Source organism: Hoplias malabaricus, chromosome 7 (assembly GCF_029633855.1).
Source record: "Hoplias malabaricus isolate fHopMal1 chromosome 7, fHopMal1.hap1, whole genome shotgun sequence".
Classification (NCBI taxonomy): Eukaryota; Metazoa; Chordata; class Actinopteri; order Characiformes; family Erythrinidae; genus Hoplias; species Hoplias malabaricus.
The window spans coordinates 25,250,259-25,278,205 of NC_089806.1; the positions used below are offsets into that span (position 1 = coordinate 25,250,259).

Here is a 27,947-nt window from a genome sequence, read left to right on the forward strand (position 1 = left end):
AGAGCTATAAACTCTGTTCGATTGTGTAGTTCCACAGCCACACTTTAGTTTCCCAGCACTTTGGGATTAGCTCTATCAGGACAAGCTGCAGCGAGCCGGTAACGAATCTGAATAAGCTCCTTATTTCCCAGGTTCTTAGTCTGATGTTCCATTCCACCTTAAATCGTGCTTTAAATCAAACTGGCCTTAGTTTGTAATTGCTCTTTAATATATAATATGGGTTCCTTATTATCATTTTTGGCATTATACTATTGATTTCAGAAGAAATGCTGGATGAGCAGGTGTCTATGAACCTTTGGCCCTATAATATTTCTGAATGTCAGTTTTTTAATTCATATGGATGATTTGGTAAATGGAAGGCTAATGCAATGTGGACTGCACCAGCTAATCACTGGCTGCTCAGTTATATTTGACATGGTTCTGCAAATATTTGTCTAGTTTTGCTTGTGGAAGTTGCTCTTTGTCCTAATCTGGCTTCAAGTTTGTTGTTGGGACTCTCATTGATTGAGGTCATGGTTTGGTTGGGGTTGTAGTCTCACACAGACACCAGTGTTAACACACAAAGTTATGTCTGTGCTGAAAGATCCAATCCAATATCAGAACACTTAGTCAAGTACAATCCACCTATTCAGAATATTCCTATTCAGAAGTTCCCTGTTTCATATTTCTATGTTGTAGAATGCAGTTGGGGTCACATTGCAAAATGTATACAGTTTAATTCCTGTAATGGAGTATGTTCAACATACAAATATGCCGCTCAAAAGCCTTGTTGAACTCTTGAGCTTAGTTACGCTTGTAATTAAAAAACACTTTTTATAAAATTCATAAGATTCCCCACCATTTACTAGCTCTCCTCTCTTTTTACGAAGCCTCTGTGTCTATAAATGAGTAAAATAACAAACTCTCGCAGTCCAGTCTGCAAGGTTTTCTCTCTCTACTGAAGGCAGAGGCAAATGGAGTATTTTTTGACAACGGCGAGAACTCCAAACATTGAAAAATGATTGCTTTATTTCTACTCAATAGGTGGGTAATATTGACTTGTTTGTTCTGTTTCGTATCACTTAAGGTACTAAAGTGCTACAAAACTAAACAACCAGAGTTACAATACGTTTCTGTGGTAATTCAAACAGTGTACGTGGATGAAGTTTATCTTTTCTGTAAGTTTTTATTCAAACAACAGTCCCCTTAAACACGCTGTTCCACCTTAAAAGATGCTTAGCTTCTGAATGTAAACAACCAGAGAGAACTGGGTTTACTCACACTTGTAGATGTTCCCTTAAATACAATACCAAGAATAATATTTTATTTAAAATGAATGTGTTCTTAAACTCCCAACAGAAATGTAACTTGCCTGTTTGAATGATACTAGACAAACTATAAAATGTGCTGCTGATAAATCCTGGTCCTGGAGACATAAGGATAAGGATTAAGCACCCCAGCCAGTACACAATCATTCATTGTCTGTAACCACTTATCCAGTTCAGGGGCACGGTGGGTCCGGAGCCTACCTGGTATCACAGGGCGCAAGGCAGGAACACACCCTGGAGGGGGTGCCAGTCCTTCACAGGGCAACACACACTCACACCTATGAACACTTGAGTTTTACCAGTGATTCAGCATTCTTTATTGCTTAGTTCAGATATGTGGGGAGAGTAAACACAAAGCGTCTGAGAGTCCCTGAGGGCTGGTTTGAGAACCCCTGATGTAATGGATCACCGAATGGAATATTAAACATGTGAAGGCTTCTGGATTCATCAGACAGGAACAGATGGCATTTTTTGACTTTTTATTTGAAATGTGAAATAACACAGGGGAAACTGAGCATCATGTCTGTGGAGATATAAAATCTTTAACAAAACAGTCCACAAAATAGTGTGGTATGGTTGTCCTCAGGAGTCCCACTTATGCTGCCTCACACCGTGCAGAGGCATCTCTGTTTAATAAATAAGCCTCTTATCAGAGTATTTAGTCATAAATATCAAGGCGATTATAACGTTTTGTTCCAAAAAGCAAATATAAATGTTATCAAAGCAATTACAAAACCAAATACATTAGCCAAAAAAAATATCAAGCAAGAAATGCAGAGACCCCTGAAGCAAATGATATTGGCAAAATAATGCAATTGGCACCAAATAAAGTTCTGAAAAAGAAAAAAAAAAGATGTGTCATGAAAGCAATAAGGTTTGATAAATTATAGGCACTCATGTTTTGAAAAAAAAAAAAAAAAAAAAAAAAAAAAGCACTTGCAGTCTTAATATCACACGTTGACGGTGAGGACCCCACCGTGCATCTGAAGTGGCACAGCCAGTCCACACCGGCACTGTTCTGTTTAACACCTCATCTGTGATTCTCACTGGAAAATGGTGTAGCTCCTTCAACCTAAGGAAAGATAGTGGAAGCTTTGCCTTTAAGGCATTGATTCCTGTGCTTTTGCCATGTATTTCAGCATCAAAAGGGTCATCTAGTTTTACATAGGTTATTTTAAACTGGCAAAAGATTAGGTTTTAATTCAAATACATCATAAAAAACCTGATGATGGGAGCAACCAAAAAAAGAGAAAAGTCCATGATCAGCTTTTCTTGAGATATTTTCAGGTTCTTTAGTTACGACCACGCTACACAAAACAATGTCATCTTATGACCCCTTCCCCTGAGCCAGAAACAGACTGATGGACTGACCATCCATCATGTTTATAATATGCACAAAAAACATTTTGTTTCACCAAATTTAACAACGAATGTTCAACATTTAATGATTTACCATAATTCCACTGCCAAACAGGGATACAAGACACATCATCTGAAATATGGTTGATTTCACCAAGCACTACCCATTATCCTCCTGGAATCAGTAGAATATTTCATGATTCTACAACAATTTAACACCTGAAACTTATATTTATTAAAAAAAAATCCATCTGGGTTTGTATCTCACTGTTCCAGACTGAAACATGGTGATAAAATGAAATGTTCTCTCAGGCTCTGAACATATCCAGCCGCTTTGTTGTGAAACCACTAAAAAATGCTTTGGAAACTTAGCTTTAGATTTGAGGTTTAAACATTCGGAACTTAAAAAAGAAAACAAATACTGAGTATGAATATACTTTGGAAAAAAAAATCTTTTTAAATAATGATTTCTAAATAAATAATTGTCACATAGATATGACAAGACATTCTGGGAGAAGGACACTATTATGGGTTCAGTTCAAATAGCCACTTTTTTAAAGGTGTCCTGCAAGCATCAAGGACATCCATTACATAATTTTAAAAGACTATTCCACGCTCACAGGATTGCAACAGGCCCGTTACAGAGAAAATGCAAGTAACGATAGTCAAGGGTCTCCTTTTCAGGTGCAGAAGCAGAGAGAAATAGTGAAGTGGAGAGAGAGTGTGTCGAGAGAGAGAGAGTGTAAAAAGAGAGAGTAGGCATTGAGGCAAAGAGCACTGGGTTTGACGTATATTCTGTGTAGGCTCTGTTTAGTTGAGAGTGCCCCCTGGTGGCAGCTGTTTTCTTTGGCATTCTCTGATCTCCATCCATTCCCAGATATGAGAACCTCCTCACAATGCTGATTGTATGGGGATGCTGTGTGTCTCTTGCGCTTTTCTCTTTCATCTGAAAATGATGGTTGGTAAAGTGCCAGGTTTGGTGGTCCACCTTTGTGCTGCAGGCTTATGAGCATGCTCAGTAACAGCCTTCTCTCCAGCTCTCGTCTCTCATGCCACTGTATGTGCGGGGAGCTTGTAGAGACCTGTAAGACAGAAACATACACACATTGATCATAAGGCAACTTAATGGCATGGTTATAGGAACAAATGTTTTTACACATGTTTTTTTTTTTTTTTTTTTACTCTTTTTGGAATTGAGGTATTGAGTAATTCGTCTGGTCAAATTCATCTGACATTTATACTGCCTCAATTTCCTGTATTTGGTCCAAGATATGTTTTCACACTACACACAAACCAAACCATAGTTCAGCCTGATCCTAAGTGAGGTCACTCCTTTTGGTCAGACAAAAAAATTGGTCGTTGAGACCAGTCCATGATACCTTTCACACATGCTATTTTGGTTCAGAACAAACAGAAAAGTCAGAAGAGCTGGGACCAAACAAGTTGTGTGTGAAAGCACCCAGAATCGTTCACCTGGACACGTAATGAAATGTCTTATTTTGTAAGTACATACGCATTAACTTTTGTCATCTACACAGTTTATAAGACACAATATATTCTTATAAGGACAATACAACATGGTTCTGTTTGGTTTTGGCCCCAATGCTATGCCATATGTAAGGGCTTTTCAATCAAGGTACTGTAGCTACTATTTGTTCAAGGATAGTATGATTAATTTGAACTTCATTACTCTAGTTGAGTTGAGTGTAGCTGAGTGTAAAGCACAAGAGCAGTGGTAAAGGAGCTAAGTACTACTACTACTACTAAGAAGTGCCATGCCATCACAATGAAAACTAAGATTAAAAAGTGAGAAAATGTGGAGTGGCATGAAATCTCCTCCTACAGTCAGCAACTGATTAACATCGCCACTCAAAGCCAGTGCATGTACGCCAGCTGTTCCACAATTTAAAGGAAATAGAGATTTTTGTCTATTACAGACTGTTTTTCATATAAAAAGATCTAGTAAAAAAAAGATAATCTGACATTGTGTGTGTGTGTGTGTGTGTGTGTGTGTACCTGCGCACAGGTTGGACCAGTTTGCTGCGAGGCACAGGTAAAGCCCCAGCAGCAGAGACGCTTGGGCGGGGCAGAGCACTGCGGGGCGGGGCTAGAGAGCGTGTGGGTGTGGCCGTGCCTGAACCAGGATTAGACACAACCTTTACAGGCTGCCGAAGGGCCAGAGGCGAGGGTGCTGCAGGGGTCCGCATTTTACTACTGGAGGGGACTGTAGAGAAGACACAAACAAAACAGATTAAGATGTGGAACTGAAAATTAATAATAAGAATTCATCAAAATAATTCATGCAAAAAGAAAAAAGAGGAAACAAGTCCAAAAACAGAAAGGGATAAACAGCAACGCTGATTCTGAATAGAATAAAAAATATAAATAAATAAAAATCAGTCACCCAGCACTCAAGCACTGTATGAAACCAATCAATCAGCAAATGGATTAAAAATAAATAACAAAGATTTATCATGTATGACCTTAGGCCAAAATGATGGACACTTGATGGACATGAATACTGAAATCACACAAACCACAGGAATCACGTTCTCCATCACCACAGTGGAACATAACTCCATGTGCATGAACAGTTCACTTTCACAGACTTACACGCACCACATCAATTTTCTCAAGCATATTATTCTAAAAAGCAATAAAAATAAATGATAATGTGACTAGATGGGACAAAATTATCTCATTCTGAGGAATATGCTAGCATACGATTCCCAATATCTTCACACAGTGGAGCATGAATCTCCTACTCCCTCTAGTGGCAAAATGGAAAGTAATATTCATAGCACAACACAAGCATAATCACACATCAACACACACACTCACAAATATAAACACATAATATCACAGTATGAGCTGGATCCTCAGTGAATACTCACTGAAATCTCCCTCCTCTCCAAAGCAACACGAGAGATGAACTACAGATAGAAACAGGAGATTCTTGGGTTCACATTCATTCATAGACAATCTTTATAAGCCCTCATTTTGAGGCAGTAGTGTGCATTCCTACAATGTTTACCAAATGGAACAGACTGCACCATATATATATTTCTAGAGATGCAATCATATGCTTTTACAGCTGATTCAAATTCCTCTACAACTAAACTGGGTGATGGCATTTTTTTTTTTTTACCAATTTTGTTGCAGCTTTTTTAAACCAAAATCACATTGCCTGGGTTCAGTGAACAAATAAAACGTCCATGTAAATAACTCTATTCACCAAGAAAATTATAAAGTGCTTTTCACATTTGCTACAGTTTTTGCTATGGGTGTAGCAGCATTTCTTCAAAGTGTGAGTGCACTTACCTGTCATTTATGACAATTATAACAACAAATACTGGAAAATGGTGGAAATATATTATACCAGTAAAGTCAGCGTGATCTTCAGTACGTATTACGCAAATGTGTTGAGCCACTAAAAATACCACAGTGTGTAACCGCCAACAACTGCATAAAACATGGAAGTTGTCAAATTTGTTACCAGAGTCTGGGCAATAGACAGCAGTGGCTGAGAGACACACGGCCTAATTTGGGTAGATCTGCCACCTTCTCACAGACCGCCATCTCAGACGCACAGGAACAGAGAGAATTTTTACAAGCTGCCAACAACCTAAAATTCTCATTGCTCAATCCTTTTTCATATGCTCTGTGTGAGAATTTTACATTCCAAAAAAGAAAAGGTGCAGCAAGGTGAAATGGAAAATTCTACCAGGGACATAACCACTGCCCCTTTTAAGGTGGAATGAAAATTTTGTAGGTAACAGAACTTAGGTGGCCTTTATGTTGGAATGGCTAACTCTGCCGGGGCCACTTTCTGCTCCATTTGAAGTGGGGAGGAAACTTCTGTAGACACCAGAAACTCATTGCTACCCTTTTTAATTTGGAATGAAAAGTTGATAAACGCCAGTAACTGCTAACTGTTAACTTCACTTACATTGTCTGAAGCAGAGATGTGCATGAGCATGGTGCAGCCAAGAGCAAAACACAACATGAATGTCAAAACATCTACATATGAGATGTTTGACAGCTCCACTACAACTAATCCACTCTGTTTAATGGACAGGTCTATGAAAAGGCAGCATCCCCATGTGTAACTCCAGTCTCTTATCATATAGAAAATAACGTTTTAAACATTGCTTTGTGGGGTGGGGGGGGGGGGGGGGTATATAAAGTGTGCCATATTAGCATGGGGCAAACTAACTGATGGAACTAGAGAGTGGACTGGAAAAATTAGATTCAAATTGGGCTACTTTGTCACAGAAAACATATGGTGGAGGGCAGAGACACATCATTCTGCCACCAGCCAGTAGAGGCATTAGACCTGTACTGATTTTTATGTTTGAGAGAAGATTTTCTGGTCATGTTTACAGTCATTGGTAACAGCATGTTACAAAGCAGGATGAAAAGTTTAACGGATGTGATAGGAGTAAAAATAGACGACAGTGCCACACCTGGAAACACTGCTGGCTTTTTGAATACATGGACTGAAAACAACTAATGTGTTTCACACTGTCGAGCAAACAAACACGAGTCATCTCAGTGGTGGTGGGAACAGGATCATAACCCCATACATCTTCTCAGCCAAAAGCTGCAGCATTCATTCATGGACACAAAGCAACATATAATGTTGAGTTTTTCTCAACTTTATGCAAACGAGTTATGACATGGTGAAGCAACATTTTCCAAAGACTGGCTGCAACAAATCCCTAGGCCCAATCAAAGTTGCATCCGTCTAAATTCCCCAGCTTATGCTCTCTGGACTTTCTTTTCCTACCTTTTCATTCCTATTATCGACAGAGGTTGTAAATGTGCAAGAGAGACTCATAACTCCTGTTTCTTATTTTCCCATGTTACATCTTTGCACATACATGGACAATGGTACCTTGTATTTGTCCAAACGCGACAACTTGAGAGGCCTCAAACACAACCACAAAATACAGTCACCTGGAGGCTGCTAGTGTGAAAAGGTGACAACACACTACCACAACGTCAGTGTCACTGCAGCACTGAAAATGTTCCATCGCTCAAATCATACCTTCCCTATGATGGTCCTGACCTTAGAAGAACAGGCTGAAAGGGCAGTCTGAACCTGAAGCACAAAGTGCATCTCTATGGTCAGTAGAGCTGTAAGAATGAACAGTGAGTTCAAAAACAAAGAGCTGGCCAAAATATTATGTCTGAATGTTCATTCAAAACATTTTTTTTTTCAACTTCAACCAAGTAACCAATTGCATGGTTCTTTTTTTCCTTTGTTCATAATTTTCATAGACAATCTGAAAAGCTGACTTGACACACACATTTCCACTGTACATCTATTTAGTTTCCCTTGAGCACAGGGAAGTTGGCAGCTTTCCTGGAGACTGTTAACATGGCTTCTGCAGGGCTTAACAGTGTTTGTAGACAGGAACAATAGTGTTTACTGGAAACATTTTATCAAAGCATTCGTCGACATGATCCTTTTTAATACTATGGCTTTTGGTGGGTCAAAGATCATAGTTTTGCTTCTTAGCTTTGGGACTTTTTTCATATTTGTTGAATTGTTTCATGATATTGCAGTCTGAAAACCCTACAGTCCATAAAACCAGTCATTAAGGAATATTCTTAATAAAGTACTAATTTATCTGGTCATAAATTCCTTTCTTGGGTGGCCCATTTATGCGTAAGCATTATCTACTTAAGAGAACATGCCCTAATTGTAGTCAGAAAATGTCCTATATTTAACATTTTTTGCAATGTATTGCACGTTCCAGATTTGGAATGAGCGCTTATAAAAAAAATGTAATAATTAAAGGCGATGAAGTAATCTCTTCTTTGTTATTTAATTAGAATTTTGCATACTTTCCCAAATATTAAAAAAAATTTATACAGAAGAAAGAAATAGCAATGCAGAATGTATATAGAATGGAACTGAAAATTAAATCATTAAAATTGTCTATCTAGTTTAATATATAATTACTTCGTTTTGTACAGCAGAGTGATGGCAATAAACAAGGGCAGCTTTTAGGGGTAAATGGTGGGCATGGTTCTGAAAATTAAAGTTTTCGTGTACAGCAGTTAGGTCAGGTTGGGGCTGTCTGGTGTACTTTACCTCGTAGAGATGTGGGGCTCTGAAGCCGCTCTTTGGGTTTGGGAGAGGCGCGAGCTGGCCCGGAGAGCCTTTGGTGCTGCGCTGCTGAGAAGTAAGCAGACGATACTGTCTGATTAAGACTGGCCTGAGGACAGTGTCTACACAGGCCTTTAGCAATCATCTATAAAACACTGATCAAGGATCAGTAATGTTAAAAAAAAGGACAGCCAAAAGATGGACAACCAGGGTGGGCCTTTCCGATAAAGTAAAGCTCGATGTGGAAGCCAGCCATGCCTCAAATAGAGAGGGAGGGCACTGTTACCCAGCCAAGGGACAACCAGCCACTAGAGGGGGCCACAGAAAAGGGAATGATTTGACCTAGAAAGACAGCACCAAGCCAAGACCATCATCACCAATCTTAAAGCCAAACTATCATCACTTCAGCCAAGAGAGTGGAAGGGGTTTGGATAGAGAAAGCATCGGCATGCAATAGAACAGAAGTAAAATGAGATGCAATAGTGACAGAAACATGAAGTTACTTCCCAGTGCCAGTGAGGCAACACGCTATGTACTGACATTGCAGAATATATCAGGCATGCTCATTCACATCTATTTATAACTTTCAGTCAACAGATTCAGTCTCTGAATACTTACATTGTACAGTGTGGGCCATTTATATGGATACACCTTAATAAAATGGGAATTGTTGGTGATATTAACTTCCTGTTTGTGGCACATTATTGTATGGGAGGGGGGGGAAACTTTTCAAGATGGGTGGTGACCATGGTGGCCATTTTGGATCCAACTTTTGTTTTTTCAATGGGAAGAGGGTCATGTGACACATCAAACATATTGGGAATTTCACAAGAAAAACATTCTTGTTAAAACCAAAGTTATGGTTTTAACATAACTTTATTCTTTCATGAGTTATTTACAAGTTTCTGACCCCATATATCACACCATACCATCAAGATGTGCAGCACCTGAAACTACAGATACTGAAAGCCTGTGCTAGCATTTCTCCTGCGGTGTTGCTATCAGTGTGTGAATTGCATTGACAATCCAACACAACGGGCAGCACTTTGAACACATTTTATAAGTGGTCATAAACTTGTAAATAACTCATGAAGGAATAAAGTTACGTTAAAAGCACACCATTGTTTTTCTTGTGAAATTCCCAATAAGTTTGATGTGTCACATGACCCTCTTCCCATTGAAAAAACAAAAGTTGGATCCAAAATGTCCGACTTCAAAATGGCAGCCATGGTCCATCCCCCCAACAACCCCCCCCCCCCCATCTTGAAAAGTTTCGCATATACTAATGTGCCACAAACAGGAAGTTAATATCACCAACCATTCCCATTTTATTAAGGTGTATCCATATAAATGGCACACCCTGTAGAACAAAATTCTTTTTACATAGTATCATATTGTTATTCTTAATAGATTATGGTTCATTATTAAAATGCTCAAAACAAGTAAAAATGAATGCCATATTTTTGCTAATTGTTCAAATAACTTCCAAAATTCTCACCAGAAAGATACTTTGCATGAAATTAAAGTGAATGCTAAGAATGAGTAATCCAGACAAAAGATAAGATCCCATTCCACCACAGCCAATGCACTGAGAATGCAGTAAGTACATGTGTAAAGATAGAAGAATACTTAAACACTTTTCTTGAAATTAGACATTTCCATTAGATATTTATATAAGACAACATATACTACAGATATTATGTAAGTTTTCTATGTATATAAATGCACATATCTGTAGGAGTGAGAACATTCAGTTATAGTCACAAAAATATTGCAGATGTCCACATCCGCTAGCTTTCTGAAGTAAATGCTTCTGTCCAGTAACAAAATAAAGTAAAACTGGCCTGTCTACACAATGTGTGTGTGTGTGTGTGTGTGTATGTATGTATACGTGTGTCTGTCTACTCACTAGTTGACTGGTTCTGGTGTCGGGGGGATCCATTTGGCACTTGCAGGTTGGACTCGCAGCTGCGGCTGTTTTTCACAGGTTCAGCAGTAGGGCCAGAGCTAGAGCGAGTCAGGTTGGGAAGACTGCGCCGCATTTTCTCTACACATGCACATAGGTATGCAGACAATTTAGAAACATTAAAACAGAGCTCCTAAATTATACTTGTCCAACAATCATTTTAACACAAGTAAAATCAATGCTATTATGTTTATGAACAAACATTACTTGTAGTCATCATTCCAAATTAATTACTTGATTAAGCCTCCAATTGCCTCTATGATACGTTCAATAAAGTCTGGTAAGAATTACAACAATCTCTTGAAAAGAAAATTACAGGCTATCGGTTAGTGGCTGATTCACGCTGGAACAATTTCAATATAAACAAATTATCAATTCCCAATTGCAAAATAATCCTCAATCACAATCTTTAAATTTTGAGCAGCAGGTGAAGTGTTGAAAGACACATATATAAAAAAGCAAAAAATGCGAATCCCGGGTGTGTGTGTGTAAACGGGTGCACATTGCAAGTGATAAAACGGCTCAACAGCACCTGTGAAGGCAGAACGTTTGACTGGATTGATTAGTGCACATGGCCTCAGAGACTGGCACATCTGTGACAGCACTGTTAATGATGAACAATACATAAAAATTTTGGAGAAACATGCTGCCATCCAAATAATGTCTTTTTCAGGGAAGGCCAAGTTTATTCAGTAAGACAAGACCAATTCCCATTCTGCTTGGATTACAACTGCACATATTCCAAGATCAATCCTACCTTCGTTTTTAATGGCGTTGGTGTGGGGCTCAGGGGCATGGCCCTGCAGGGAAAGGCGGGGCTGCTGAAGGCGGCTGATCATAGGCTGAGGCGAGGCCCGGGTGTACTCGAGCGAGCGTGCAGGAGAGCGCGAGCGTGGCGAGTGGCGTGGTGAGACTCGGGGTGAAGGCCGAGGAGACGGACTGAAACGGGCCACTGGAGGATGGTGCAGTGCTGGGTGAAGCGCTTCCTCCTCATCTTCCAGGCTTTGTGCATCCAGTTCCTGGTCACTGAGTGTTCCACGCCGCAGGGATTGACAGGAGGATCCTGAGCTACGTCGCGATGCAGTGGCAGCATAATCCTGTCGCAGGCCTGGAGATGGACAAGACTAGGGTTACTATAAACCACTGTATAATATATAGGTAGAGTGACTTGTAACAAAGCAACTTTTTATCTGCAAGTCCCAAAGACTGGAAAGAGAGAGAAAGAGAAGTGGGAGAAAAAAATAAATAAATAAAATTAATTAATTAATTAATTGAATAAAAAAAAAATACCCTTGGTTTTGACTTAATTAGTTCTGTCCGACCTGCCAAAGTTTTTGTTTAAATGCAAACACTATAATTTCTTTGTGATACTGTTTTCAAACCCTGAATTCTCCTAGAGATAGAGATATTTTACATAAAACCTTTGTAAGACCTTAAAAGACCACAGAGGAATAAATCAAATGGTCCATTTGAGCTGTCCACAAGAGAGAGACCTGCAAAGCCACAAGCACAGCAGACATTAAGAAACAGAAACAAACGAGTGAGACAATGGATATTTGCATATTAATATAGAAGAAATCTGTAAGACAAGGTACTACAGAAAACCAAGTTAACTATAAGACTGCCCTAAAACAGATCAAGGCGTACTTTAGTGTATAGATAAATAACTTCACTGTTATCTATTCACTAATTTCAAACCTTTCTTTATGGGTAAGCTCATTACTGTAAAAGTGACATAAAGCTGTCGAGCACAGGAATACAACACATGGCAAACTGAAATGCAAATATTACTGATTAAAGTTATGTAAATGCCTTTGCTTGCATAAAAACTAGACAAAACACAGTACCATAATAATTGGTCGTTAATTTCATGTACAGCAAAACAAAATTAAAATCATACTAATTACACTGTAATATTCATTCATTCATTCACAGTTACAACATAGTTGTTAATACCATCAAATACATCTGGTAAGCACTTTGTTGCACCACATAATTAATATGAATACACGTTCCACCTTTAATATTTTGAGCTATTTAATATTGCATTCACAGCATGACAGAATTGTTTAAAATATACTTTTTGTATTTTTTTTTTTAATTTAGTTTCTCTTTTACTGGACTGTACAGCACATTGGTTAACATCTGTTTTTATAAATATGCTCTATAATTAAATGTGACTTTATTTCAGGTAATTTTACTGCAGCATTTTGAAATTACTGGCAGCTCAAAAGACGGACCTACCTTCAATACCTATTTAAATACAAACTGGAATAAGGAATAAACAAATCAGGAGGTACCAGGTTAATACCGCATGACATGATGTAGCACTAAAGCCAGACCTCTTTAATCCAAGGGCAGAAAGCTAAATACACTCATGTTAAAAATTGGCCAACAGAGCTACTCACTCTCTTCCTGCATGCGAGCGAGGATCTGCACGTCTGTGACGTCATTGAGCTTGTAAGTGGTGGAGGAACCCACAGAGTCTTCATCCATTTCTGATGTGCTTAGCTCACTGTCTACAGACGACTGGGGGCTTACTGCTGGGGGATTTCTGTCTGTTGATCCCCGCTGATGGCCTGAAAACAAAATATTTCTATAATAAGATTTCTAAATGATGATGGAAATATAGATACATACATTAATCACACTACTTTACAAGTCTAAAAGGACTCTTCTAACGTTCTGCAAATGATTTATTGCTACCATTAACTTATTGTTGAGGTAAGTATATACCTGTGCTGCCAGGCAGTACTAGCTGCTTGACAATAGGCACTCTGGATGGAGTGGAGGAGGGGGAGTTGAAGCCACTGCTGTAGGGACTGTTGACTGCATTTGGACTGTACTGGCTTCCATAGCTCACCTGAGGGCTGTAAGTATTGCCGTACAGACTGCGCCTCTTATTTGCTGTAGACAGATAAAATGAACAAGAGGTTAGCATTTATAAGGAATATGCAATGAAAGAGATGTGAAATTATACCACACAATCTTTCTAAGGACATGCAAATATAAAGGCAATTTGGAATGCCAATCATTTTACCAAGTCCATTACAGCATATGGCAGCAGCAAATCACATACAGAAAGCATTTCTTGGTCTGCACAGTGTTAACAATACAATCTATTGTACAATCTATTCTAGTTCCTATGAGCACAATACATCCTCTCTCTCTCTCTGTCACACAAACACATTTCTTGTTTACCAGTAACTCAGTAGTACATACACAGAGTCCAGTGTCTACCTCAATACAGCCATTCAGTAAGAAATAATGCACCATGAAGACTTGGTTATTTACGCTGCAGTCCAGTAGTGCAGCTCTTGTTGTGAAAGGCCACTGGTGGCCTTTAATGTTGGGATGTCGCAGCTCATTTGCAATATTGGTCTGAACTTGATTTAACCTAATAATCACTCTGCGATCTGAATGGATAGGATATTTTGTGAATATTTATGATTTTTTCTCTCAAACTATTTGTTAAGCTCATTTTTAATCTAGCATGTGGGACTAATTCTTGTTGATCAAACAAGGCCAGGATGAAAACAACACTTTATACATAGAACACATTAATGTTTTTACATTTCTGTTAAACTACAAATCTCCGCTTAATTAATTTAGCTGTATTACTAAGTGCAACCCCAAGATATATCTGATATGCAGTGTGACTGAAGGAGCATTAGCTATGGAATAGAATTAGCAATGAATGAAATGGGGAGGAAAAAATGTAAAATGCATAAATTAAAACTGACCAACAGATGTGTGTTTAACTACTGGGTGGCACAGTGGTGCAGCAGGTAGTGTCACAGTCACACAGCTCCAGGGACCTGGAGATTGTGGGTTTAAGACCCGCTCCGGGTGACTGTCTGTGAGGAGTTGGTGTGTTCTCCCTGTATCCATGTGGGTTTCCTCCAGGTGTCCGGTTTCCTCCCGCGGTCCAAAAACACATACTGGTAGGTGGATTGGTGACTCATAAGTGTCCTTAGGTGCGAGTATCTATGTCGTCGTGTGAAATACTGGTGCCCCCTCCAGGGTGTGATCCTGCCTTGTGCCCAGTGATTCCGGGTAGGCTCTGGACCCACCCCGACCCTGAACTTGATAAGGTTTACAGACAATTAATTAATGTATAACTACTATTTACTACAATTAACTTTTTATTTTAGGTGCTGTTTCAGCTCAGAAATTCTATCTTGGTATATTTTAGATAAACTGACGACAGTTACGGGCAACACAGTTGCACAACAGGTAGTGTAACTGTCACACAGCTCCAGAATCCTGGGGATGTATGTTCAAAATCCACCTCAGGGCACTGTTTGTGAGAAGTTTGGTGTGTTCCTCGTGTGACTGCGTGGGTTTTCTCCAGGTGCTCTGATTTCCTTATGCAGTCCACAAATACATGCTGGTAGGTGCATTGGCTGTGCAAAAGTGTCCATAGGTGTGAGTGAATATGTCATTGAGTGATCCTTGTGATGGACTGGTGCCCTGTCCTGGGTGTGTTCTTCCCTTGCACAGGATAAAGCAATACATAAAATGAGTGAATGAATGATGAGCATTGCTATAAGCTAACGTTCTGCAAAAAAGAATGTGGAGTTCAGTCTTTGCTTGATGGCTGTCAGGTTTGGAATCATTACTGGGAGCTGTGAGTTTTGTTGGATTAGGAAATGTGTATTTCCTGAATATGTATGGTATTTTGGCTATTGGGCATATAGCAGATTTGGAAAACCTGACCTCTCTAAAGATGAATATCTGTTCATGGGAACCAGGCTGATAACCAGAGCAGCATTCTATCTTACAAGAGCACTGAGAGGATAATGGAACAAGCTCCCTGCAGACAGACACTCACATGATCATCCTGTTTATGTGCGTGTGAGGGAGGGAGGGAGCGTGTGTGTGTGTGTGTGTGTGTGTGTACACATGCTTACATTCACTCACAGCTGGACTTTCAAGAGGCCATTAGAGTCCACTGGCCCTGACATTTACTCTCCTTTCCTCTCAATCCTTCACACTCATACTTCTTCTGGACTGCTATTAACCCTCTCATTCTCTGTCTGCATTATTTAGCAAAAAATGGCTTCCCCACTGGCTTCTTTAGAAACTCATAAAAGTGCAATGTCAACAACACATTAACCCATGTTCACACGGAGAAGCACACTTCCTCAAATCCCCTGCATGACCAGCTCGGTTGAATGACAGGAATGGCTTGTCCACATAATAGAGTTATTTATAGTGGTCAGCACTTCGGATTAACTGTAAGAATTACAGTTATTAATGTCCAGCAATAGAGTCAAGGCTGACACGTTCACAGAGGTGATCAAGATCCTAAGATAATTTTGTGTCAAATTTAAAAATAAATAAATATATGGGAGAAAGCAGCTGATTCTAGGTCAGCATTGACTGACAGAATCCAGATACGTGAATCAGTTTGATAATTCTGAATTTTTTTTTAAATATAAGAAAGAAAAGTACATTTTTTACTTTTTGGTGTGCCTCACCAGAGAATTTGACACAATTTTTAAGACTCTTGCACTTCAGGCGTGATATTAATAGGTTTAACACTGGATTGCACGCTAGCTGTGGTATCAAGACATAAAGTAGACAGGGCTGTACAAAGCTACAGAAAAATCAGAGTGTAGTAGATGTTAAAGCCCATGTGGATGAACATGTGACTTTGTATTATGCAGATTTTAACCACTCTAACATCATTACTCACCCTCTATTTACTGTCAAAAAATACTGAAAAATTATCTTTAATTTTGTAGTTGATATTTAAAAAGCCATGTCCTCTGTTCATTTGCACTGTATCTTGTTGGTTAGCACCAGCAGCTGAATTTGTGAATACTGAATTGATACTGATATAAAATCCTGAGGATATTTGCTGTTCTCCAGTCTGGGGCTTCATTAACAAATTAGATTAGTTTCAAGCATGCAATCTGTGTGTAAAAAAAAAAAACAAAAAAAAAAAAAACAAAAAAAAAAAAACATTTAAAAAAACAAATATTGTCTCAGTCCAGTAAGCTAGTCTCTCTCTGTCTGGCATCTGGGGTATTTTAAACAATGGAGAGAACTCCAAACATTGAAAAGCACAAACTAAGATGAAGATATTGCTCTATTCCAGCTGTAAAGGTCAGTAATATTGATTTATTTTCCTGTTTTGGATTTCTTAAGTTGGAAATGTCTCCAAGTTCAGGAAACAGTTAACTGCATTACAGAAAGTGCCACAAAACTCAAGTTACAAATGAGTTTCTGAGGTAATTCAATCAGTCAATAAAAACTTACAATTTCAACTTAAGCATTTCCCTACAATCATAGATGTCCCCTTTAACTGTTCCTTAGCTTGTACATTATAATAAGCCAGGTGCCATTTCCTTGATACTACAGGAGTGCCACATGTCAGTCTAAAATGATTTATTTTAAAGCATTTTGGGACATGACCGCTAACCATCAGATTGACAAGTGGGAGTGTGTGCGTTTTTAGAAAAGCCAGAAGGAACGTCTGTCCTGATTCAGTCAGACACTGACAGAAATTAGGACTGACAAAAGAGCAGCAATGTGTTACATAAGAGAACAGGTCAAAAGATATTAGCTGAAATCTATAGATATATAACAGGAAAATCCCTTTGGCGTGCACACACACACACAGGTGTATGTGTATCAAAGACAGAGCTCGCATTCATTTTCTGATCCAGGCAGATGGGAACTAAACTGATTAGTTGTATTTCAAAGAAATGTACAGATGACGAATTATTTGTCTATAAATCCTTCCCTATAAAAACCTGAAGGATTTAGTAGGATCCGAATGAATGATGGTGAGTTACATTCTGTGGGATTTTGTTTACATTCAATACACCAAATGCAACAGAATGTAACTAACTCAATACCCCTCTATCATCCATAGCTACACTTTTGTGGCAGGGGATTTGGTTGATTTGCTCTGGGCCTAGTAGGAACATGGCGGCCTCTGCTGGAAGACATCATGCTCACTATATAGATAAGAAGGCTTCACGTAAGGTACACAGTGATTGCACATTAACAAAAACAAGGTGTTGTATAGTGTACTAAATGTGGACTAAAATAGCTCCCAAAATCTTACACACTGTCACCTCCAAATAAGAGAAGTCCTGATCTGTCATGGTTTTGGTGGGAGCATTATCTGACAGGCTAGTAAACTAAAATATTCATTAACGTTATCTGTTTTAATAGCAAGTATCAGCAATACGTGATGGCATACATCACTTGGGAAGTTTTAGCTTCTTAGTTAGTTGTTTTTACAGAAAAACAACACTAGAGCTCAACATTTTCTAATAGCACATGCTAATATTATGGAGGTTGAAAAAATAGCATGTTAAATTTACCTAAACGGGTTAAAAAATAAATTACATGCCACTGCAAATATAATGCTTTTGTGCATGCATATATCTTTTCTACTTTCAAATGCCCTTCTTGTGCAGAAATGCAAATTCTGACTGAAAATCACTCATCTAGCATATGTGCAGTTTGTTTCAAAAAGGGCTACATCAATTTAAGAACTAATGTTCCTAACCAAATATTTTACATGTACATTTCTGCAAGAAATGCAGATGACATAACTTTCAGGTTAAAATATGAAACATAATGAAAAAATAAGACAATTATTGGCCAACGTTTGTACTGAACAACATTACTATGGATCCTCATATAAATACCTTAAAATATAACACTCATCACAATCAGAGAAGGAAAAGTAACATTCTGTGTATTATATATTGTGAGTCTGGCTGGATGTACACTAGAGCAAGAGGATACTGTCCATTCCAAGCCCTGCCTCAGATATGTGGAGGGGCATAATTGATGTTGGTTCCATTCTAACAAAGTATGCATAGCAATAAATGGACCACAATCTGTAATTGTAGAATTATACAGGGCTTCATATGATCACTGAGTCTAGAAACAAGGAGGTACATATATAAAAGGTTGGTTACATATGTGGGTGATTACATTTGTGTTTGCATGTATGTATTTCATACATACACACATGAATAGAATCACCTATGTCAACAAACAGAAACTTCTCCCTGGTTAGCTTGAATACTGCAAAAAAAGTAGGCTAATAAGTCTGCAGAGCCCATTAGGAGGATAAAGAGCCTGGCCTTCCTCGACTAACCGTCAGTCTGTCCCACCAATAAACCACTACCTAATAACTTATGGCAGACTAAAAATCCAACAAGCCTGGCATTATATTCCTTTTAGATTTAGACTCACAATTAAGGCTGCTGCAGAAACACAGAAGTCATTGGGGCTCTATAATAGGTTGTGCTGTGGAAGTACAATGAGTTTATTTGGGGGAAATCTGACAGTGACTGCAAAGAGCAAAAAGACCCACAAGCAAAAAACAAAGCTGAGAGCAGTTCACATGAGGAGAGAGGGGGCAGATTGTGAGGGGAAAAAAAGAGAGAGCAGAAATAAAGAGGACATTAAACAAAGCAGTTGAGGAGTAGAAAATATTGGGAAGTTGGGGTGTAGCTCATTGTAGATAGAAAATAGGGACAGGAAAGCAGGAAAACATATATGTGCATGGAGTGATCGAGGAGACAGAGTCAGAGAGAGAGAGAGAGAGAGAGAGAGAGAGAGAGAGTTTCTAAAGCCCTTACACTGAAGAGTCTTTGACCACCCTACAGATCTCAAAACATCGTTCCTCAGACACAAAGTATATTTGATGTCTGCTTTAACATGTTTCTGTTTACTAGGCTAGTTCAAGTTATTTGTTCTTAAATGACCAGTCTATAATACTCAAAGCAAGTGTTTAAAATGAGTACTGCACTTCACTTTCAGAAATGGAAAGAATTTCCAACCCATTTTCTCCGAAAAATTTACACCACTTCACTAAAACATATACCTACGATAACAAAAGGCAAAAGGTGAACCAACTACCATTGTTTATCCTACATTTACCAGCTTCATGTTTATTTGATTCTTCCCTTCCAAATTAAATGTAATTTTAAGAGGCAAAGGTTTTCATATTATTCACAATTTTCGTACTCAATAGATACACCAGGCCTATCATTACACAGATGTATAATTATTTAGACAGAATTACTAATGCAGCTCAATTAATTATAATTCAGATCATTTAAAAGAGAAACATCTAAATAATCTGGAGTCCAATAATTAAAATGTGAAATACAACAATGTATCTTTTATACAAGTTAAAGCTAATATCTGATAATAGAGAATATAATTGCAACAGCATCACTATGTAAAATTAAATATATGTAAATTTAGAGTCTCACAAGGGAGAACTCTGTCTATCTGAGTGGGGTAAGATTTACAGTTTATGGACCGATTAAGTTTGACTGATCTATAGGAGCAGGTGAGTTTGGTAATTTATCATAGCATACCATAAATCAGAAAATATAACATTGAAAATTGAAAGGATGCATTTCTTTGCATTTTTAAAGTTAATTAATACTAGTTTATTTATTGCAAATTCCACCCACTAGGTCACACAAAATCACAGCTAAGCCACTCTCAAACATTAGATAAGAGATAGGATGAGGTGTCCTATGAAGACTCCTCCTTACTGAACCGAGTCAGTCTACAAAGGCCACACTGATTCCATCTGTTCTACCTCTTGGATACTGATTCAAGACCAATCAAATTAAATTAAATTAAAAAATGTGTACATAAATCAAGTCATTGGATGACAAAGATGATGACGATGAAGTCATTGGATGAGGTGAGGTAAGCAAAGCTGTTCTGTTTTTCTGCAACAGTCCTCACTAAAGAAAGCATTTGGAGCAAATTTCATGTAATGATTAGTGTAAACAAATAATGAATTATTCATATTAAGCTCAAAGTTAAAACCACACATTAATTAAAAACCTTGATATTAAGCTTGAGCACAGGGTTTCTTCATCTTTTCTCTTTTTTTCTTCCTGTCCCTCTCCAGTGTGTTATGCAACCATGGAGCTTTTAACAGCACTGAGCTATTGTTTACATTTCAGACAGAAGTGTAAAGAGAAGGGATCGGTTACCATGGGCAGACAGCACCATACAAACTCGGCTCCTTCTCTTTTGACAGTTTACAAGGAGAGCAAATACTCCTCTGTAAGACTCAAGGGTGCAGGAAGGTTTACAGCACATCCATTCAGTTCGGCTCAGTGGATCTGTTCCTGTTAGGTTCTTATTGTTCAGTTATGATATCTATGATAACACTTTGGGCCCTTGCTGTCAAAACACTACAATTGTGTTGTGAAATGAAATGCACAAGATAAGCTAAGTCAGAATAAAGAGCATATGGGTGATTTCTGCAAAGGGCAGCAGAAGGACACATCATCCAGTTTTCCTTCATCTGTGCAAACACGCTCTTCTATTCCTCTCACGCATGCACATCGTCTCCAATGAAATCCTGCTCTATTCACATTTCAAAAGCATGAATCAAGGAATAGAGAAGAGGCAAAAAATCAAAAGGCCTCCCTTAAAATGGTGTGTCCCAAAGGACACAAGATAGAACACAATGCCCACACGTTGAGCACACACTTGACTCCCTCCAGAGACTCAGTGTGAGTCAAGTAACCTGCAATTAAGCAGGACTCCCAAAAGACCCATCACAACAAGACTAGACAGCAGTCCAGTATTAAGCTGACTTTACTGGTACACAGTCAGTTTGTGATATGTTCCTCATTGCTAAATCAATAAGGGGCCTGGTTAAGTGCTTCAGCATCAAGTAATGGAGATTACAGTACATCATCATCGTGCCCTAAAATCCTTTTACCTCGCACATACATTTAGAAATAAATGAAAGTGGTGCAAATGCATGGAAACAAACACAAGTCATCTTTACATCACCTCATCTCTTGACGATACGAAAGTGGAAATATTTCAAGCCTATTGACAAATGTACTAGACACACCTAAAATATGATTTCATCACTTTCATTACAGACAAGTCTCTCCAGATTCTTGATTTGTATATGGATGATTCCCAAAAATGGAATACTTCTGATTAGATATTATATCTCAAATCCACATAGCACACAAAAAAGGTGCCTGTGCCACAGTGTGAGTCATTTGGAACTGTTCCAATGTCGGTCAAGGTGATGAATCGGTCTAGGAATCCTCAGACCAGAGAACAGGCACAATGCCTGCACTAGGCTTTGTGGACAGCAGAAAGAAAACAGTTCAACCAGCCACATCCATCTTTTTAAACAACTCTCCTTCAGTCTACTAGTAGACAGCATAGATAAATAATTGCTGGATTGAGGGGGAAAAAAAAGAAATAATGTGGGATGAATAAGTACATGAAAATCTTCTAACTTTTTAACAATACCCTCTACCATTAGTACCCAAATTACACAGTAATGCAAGTCAGATACAGTTACTGTAAATACGAATGAAACAACTGCTCATTGTTATGATTTTATGAATGAGCTCATATTTTCTGTAGGTGTGGTCAAGAAGAAAGTATGGTTTCACCAATTTTATAATCAGACACTGTTACAATGATTTAACAGGAACTTGGAAAAGATGCAAACCTTCAATCAGACTTTTTTTTTGGGGTGAATGAGTTTGTGGAGGGGGTGGTTGGGTCAGGAGATTTATTGGGCTCATGCAGTTACTGATTTATTAAAGTATGTAAACTGGCGGTGAGTGAACGTCAAAGCCTGCATTTGCTCATACATACTCTTATTGTGTTTGACAGACATGCATTTAAAGGCTCAGATGCACGGAAGCATGTGGCTCAATGGTAACTGTACACCATCAGTACCCTTTCACAGTGTTGCTCAATCTGAAGCAAAAGTCATATGAGCATACCTGAGCAAAAATGGCACTGACCCCTCTCTGTAAGAACCCGACTGATATGAGCCCTCCCAGAAAGCTTTCCCTATAATTAGTGTGAAATTGTGCATGTGCGCGCACACACACACCCACCCCAGGATGTTGAAGCTCTTAAAGTCAAAGACAGGGACCATGGAGCTGCCAGCCCACATGCTGAATACATACACAAGCCCAGTGACAGCCAGATAACAGTGAGAAAAAAAAAGGTGGATGGAGTAGAATAAAGCCAGACTGGAGAGAATATAGAGAAAAAGAACTATATTCAATGGAGGAATGTGGGAAGGAAGCTAAGGAGAAAACAAAAGAAAAAATAAGTTACAGAAAAAGGACAACTAAAGGTACTACAAAAGCATGTAAGATTATGAAAGAAGGCTTTGTGTGTGTGTGTGTGTGTGTGTGTATATATATGCACAAATCTGTGATACCGGACATGGTGAGGTCGAGTCTGTGGAGGAGGGAGCGTTTGGCCGACTCCATGTCAGGGCTGGGGTTATCCAGGGCCTGCCTGCACCACACAATGGGGCTGAGGGCTTTCTGCAGAGGACTGTTCAGCTTTGCTTCATATAACCTGTAAACATACACAGGCACAATATTTAAAAAGTCAACTTATACAGATGTCACAGGATGTAGATTTAGGACATTGCCACAGCTTTTTATTACTAAGCAGCCATCAGATATCCCTTTTCTGGACAAAAGTAATATGGGGGCCATTCATTATATAAGTGTATCCAGAATTAAGCTCTGCTAAACATACCCCCTTCATTGAAAAAAGCAAATTGTATGCAGAACATCCACTTCACAGGAAAAAAAACGGTGAATATGGTGAATTTACCAAATTCTTTACCAAAGAACTACTTGTTGTAGCATGGTGTGCTTTCCCAGGTAGAGAATATTAGGCCAATTTGCTGCAGGGAGAAGAGAGAAGTTGCTGGCTTTGACACAGCAGTGTCAGACTAGACCCTTTCTGGCCAATAGCATTCTGCCTAATTAAAGTGGTACAGTGTTTGGACCTGTTAAACATATAATTCAACTCATTAGCTAATTAAGATGACCTTCATGAGTTCAGTTTAGGAATTGTTGAATGATGACTAAAACCTGCAGAGATGCTACCTACTGCAATCCAGTTCAACACTTCAGGTCTAAACTCACTTTTCAGGTATAAGAAGCTAAATGTTACACAAAGAGTATATCAATAAGTATGACAAAGTGAAGTCTACAAATGCCTGGGGAAGAGAGTATTGAGAACAACAACAGTTAAGAACAAAAACCTGAGTCAGGAACAATGAAGCAGGGGTGAAATAAAACAGAAAAAAATATGGTTTGTGAGAGAGAACCAGAGACAGACAAGTTTCCATCTTCGGCAAAAAACAATACCAGGGTCTGACTTTATGTGTAAAATAAGAAGCTACAATGACACTTGATATACACAGCTGCTAGAACAGGTCCAGAAAATCAAACAAGTAGTATGACCGTTTAAAGGGGAAAAAAAATCAAAACAAAAAACAAAAAGGGAAGCCCTCTTGGATATTTCAAGTCTCTTTACCAATGACACTTCCTCAAAATTTGCTTCAAATAAAAACCCAGTTCTACTGTTAAGTGGTGCATTTATCTACAAAAGCCTGCTTGATATCATCACCGCAACGTCTCATTAGCCAAAGAGCAGCGCGACAAAGCTCACTGCAGTGCCATCTGACAACATGAATTAAGGGTCTAAAGAGGTATTTAGGAATGAGGGTGAAACAGGCCAACTGAAACACTTTTGATTACAGGAGCTTTTTTGGCTTCAGGACAGCGGCCAACTGCCTGTTAATCCGGCCTGGTGGTAATTCAGGATTACGCCGGGACTCAGAGTGACAGAGATGGGCACTTAGTGTAATCCCCCTACTCTGAGAAGCCATGTGTGAGAGAATCCAGAGAGAGAGAGAGAAAACATGTTAACATGCAGGGCTAACACAATCACTCAATTATACTCAATTTCACAACAAACCAGATTTATTTTTTTCCTCCCCAATTGGACACACTTGGGGCAAATACTAAAGCTAGCATGTCTTGCCACATAGCATTTGTATTTTGTTTTATTTATAAGACTCTACTGATCCCGAAGGAAGTTGTAGAATTGTTATCCTAAATTAACGTTAATGATTATCTGTTTCCAATTAAGTTTTTGTGTTCTTCCACTTATCACATTGTTTTTACCCAACTCACAACAGCAGCTCATAAAAGTACACTGTGGTCTTTTGAAGAGTTTCAAATGCTCCTTGGATTGGTGGCAAGAGCTGGACGAAACAACAAGGAAGAGGAAAAACTCCACTCATATATCTGAACTAAGGTGTGGAGCTGTGCTCAGTACCATACAACAACAACAGCACCAAAAACACAAGGATAAAACAATGCTTAACATTACCACTGTCTTTGTTGGTGTTTCCAAAGCCTACAGTTCCCTTTAGAGAAGGGGTTTTGTGATATAAACACGATAAAATGGATGGAGAGGCCTTATAATCCAGACATTTAAACCAGATTTAGATCTAGCTAAGCACGCATCAGTCTACATGACATCAGTAGTAACAAATTACTGCACATATAAGCCTGGGACCTTTTGGTGTCTCCTCTCCCGTTCATTCATAAGTTGGCCTAGCAAACCAGCAATCAAAACGTGAAGTATGTGAGCAGCACTTCCTTCAGCAGGAACTGCGTAAGAAATATGATCACAAATGTCCCCTTGACACCTATTCAAAAAGCCATGTGTAAATGGTTATGTGTTTTTACACCCCTTATGATCACATCACCCAAGACCCAAGTCAGCTACTAGGCTAAATTATGTTAGCCACCCATTAGGTCAAAAAAGGTGATCTGAAGGACTGATTACTGAAAGACTGTGGGCTTAACCCACTTAAATCCATAGAAGACGACATCACATCACATGTAATCAGTGTAAACACTATTGCTGTCAACTGCAAGAAGCTGATTACATCAGATAACCCAGTGATAACTGATTTTGGACTGACATGTTTGATAAGATCACCAATTGTCCAGCAGTCCTGTTAGTGAAATCAACACATGGATAGTAGATCTAAGGTTTTAAATTTCTTCACTGATCTCATCGCCGAGTCCTCACCATTGGCCCTGACCACAGCTGTGCAGCTGCTGCAGGGATTCCCCAGAGCTCCTCAATGTGTCACGCATATACTGTCCAAATTCACCCAGACAAGCTCAAGTTTCAGGATTACTGAATTCTAGGGGAAAATCTGAGTAAACTGCGTTAAACCTCATAGCCCTACAAATACAGCCAATGGAAAACACCAACTAATGCAGACTAGGGCTGTAGGGTATAAATATAAAAGCACGGTATAGTACTGATAAAAATGGGGTGTTGCAGCATATTGATTTCAAACTAATTTCCTTTTGCTGTTCATCAAAAACACAAATATGGGATGTCTGAAATGGGTCAGAAGGCCATTCTCAGCACACATGCCCAGACTGAATTTCTGCTGTTTCGAAATAGGTGGCTCTCTAGAGTCTATATCATGAGACTCCAGTCCACCACTCTGAACTGAACCCACCCATGAAAGGTCAGTAAAACAGACTTGCTATAAACATGTTGCCTGCAACAGGGACTGTAAACTACTCACACAACAGCCAACCCCAAACTGCAGAGTCATCTCTGAAATATCACATGGTGGACCTGGTGACAACAAAGAGCCCCCACCCGCTGTGCTCATAACCTGTCCCTGCCCTTTGTGGCAGGACACTCTGAGTCATGGCCTCCTTCAGGACAGGACTGTCACAGGTGCTGTCAACACAACAAATGTTTAGGAAGGCTGTCCAAAGCAGTTTCGCCTGCTCCATATAAACAGGTGCTACTGTCAACTCTAACACAAAAACTTCTAGGGAACATGTACACACAATTGGGAACAAGCCAAGAGACACAGGCTGTCCAACAAGCACACGTCTGAAAACAGATAATGTGGTGTTGTTAAATGCGGTGCAGTCAGCTTGAGGATAACTTCCCCTGTATTCTGTATTATTCAGTTGTTAAGAGCTAAACACAGTGGTTCTCTCTTAACATTGTGCATTTGTTCTTTGTACAGACACTTGACAACTTTACACTTAGGGGTAATAAATTCACTGCAACCCAACGTCCGTTCTCCAAGTTTTACATTGATGATACTGATAAAACTGGAAAATCTGATATAATGCTTGATTTTGGGACTATTTTGTCTCACAACGTCCTGCTTGTACCTCCCCGCCATACATTAATAACTAATGTTTACGGCCAAAAGTTTATCACTAATTTTTAAATCAATACATGAATGAATATGTAATTTAATAACTGTCTGCGAAAAAGGTTTTGCGACTACTAACTCCCCCGATGTCTGGTTCCATTCACTCGCGCTGGGAACTATTCTGAAAGCCCCTGACACTGATCCCCCTCATTGCTCAGGCCACATTTCCGCCCTGTCTCAGAACTGTCAAACTTCAGATCCCCGGTTTGTCCCACTCGGCCTCGCCTTCCTCCTCTAGTAGTTTCTGTCTCTCTCCACTCACCAGCTGTCCTCGTCCTCGTTCAAACAGTCCATATCCTCCAGCTCCAGGAGCTCTACCTCGTCCAGAACCGAGCTCTCCCCGTCCTCGCTCATGAGCTCCGTCACGGAGTCGCGGTGTCTCGCAGTCATTCCTCCGCCCAAGGAGACGTGAACGGCGGTGGGCTCAGTTTCGAAAGCTCCATACGAGCCGTGGTAGGAGCGCCGCGGACTGAAGCAGCGCGAATTCTCGATCAGGGACCCGTAGCCGTAGCCGAAGCTCCGCGGCCCGCAGAACCCCGCGGAGCCCGCGGTCTGAGAGTCGCAGGCGGCGCTGAGGGGTCTCCCGGTAGCGGGCGGAGCAGGAGCCCCGGAGCAAGATAGTAGCGCCGAGCGGCTCCGGAGCTGCTCGTTCTGCTGCTCGAGCCGCTTTACAAGGTCCTGCAGCTTCCGGACCTCCAAGTCCGCGTTGATATTCGAGTTGATGTCCTCCATTTCCGAAACACAGCCGCTCGTTCTCGGGAAAACGGGGTGATAAACACAGTCCGCCGGTTCTCACCGACTCCTCCGAGCGCACGGGCTCCTTGAACTTCTTTCTCCGGGTTCAGGATCTCAGCGACGGTGTCCCTTTTTCATTATAATCTTTCCTCCCTTCTGTCTTCGCCCTCTCTCCACTCTCTTTCTGACTGTCTTTCTCTTTCTCTTCTTCTTTGGTTCGGCTCGTCTTCGTCATCTCTGCCGAGCTCGCGCACACACGGGCGGCTCCGGCGCCATGTTTAACCGAACACCACTGAGCAAGGCAAGTGGTTCTACGTCATCACGTCATCGCGCCGGGCACGAGCGCGTCTTTGGGAGCGACTGTTGTCGGGAACG

General features: G+C 39.7%; 1 protein-coding gene across 4 annotated transcripts; it reads right to left on the bottom strand.

The window, feature by feature from the left end:
• Positions 1-1,786: 1,786 nt before the first annotated feature.
• slain2 (SLAIN motif family, member 2) lies at positions 1,787-27,829 on the bottom strand. Of its 4 annotated transcripts, none has more exons than XM_066677982.1 (9): positions 27,100-27,829; positions 22,980-23,122; positions 13,487-13,657; positions 13,159-13,329; positions 11,508-11,858; positions 10,694-10,831; positions 5,561-5,599; positions 4,683-4,890; positions 1,787-3,748 (listed from the first exon to the last, which is right to left on the bottom strand). In XM_066677982.1, the coding sequence occupies exons 1-9, from the start codon at positions 27,567-27,569 to the stop codon at positions 3,682-3,684; spliced, it is 1,758 nt and encodes a 585-aa protein (XP_066534079.1). In that variant the 5' UTR covers positions 27,570-27,829; the 3' UTR covers positions 1,787-3,681. The 4 variants fall into 4 exon arrangements, with proteins under 4 accessions (XP_066534079.1, XP_066534078.1, XP_066534077.1 ...); XM_066677981.1 differs by lacking the exon at positions 5,561-5,599 and adding an exon at positions 8,770-8,850; XM_066677980.1 differs by lacking the exon at positions 5,561-5,599 and adding an exon at positions 8,770-8,853.
• Positions 27,830-27,947: the final 118 nt, after the last annotated feature.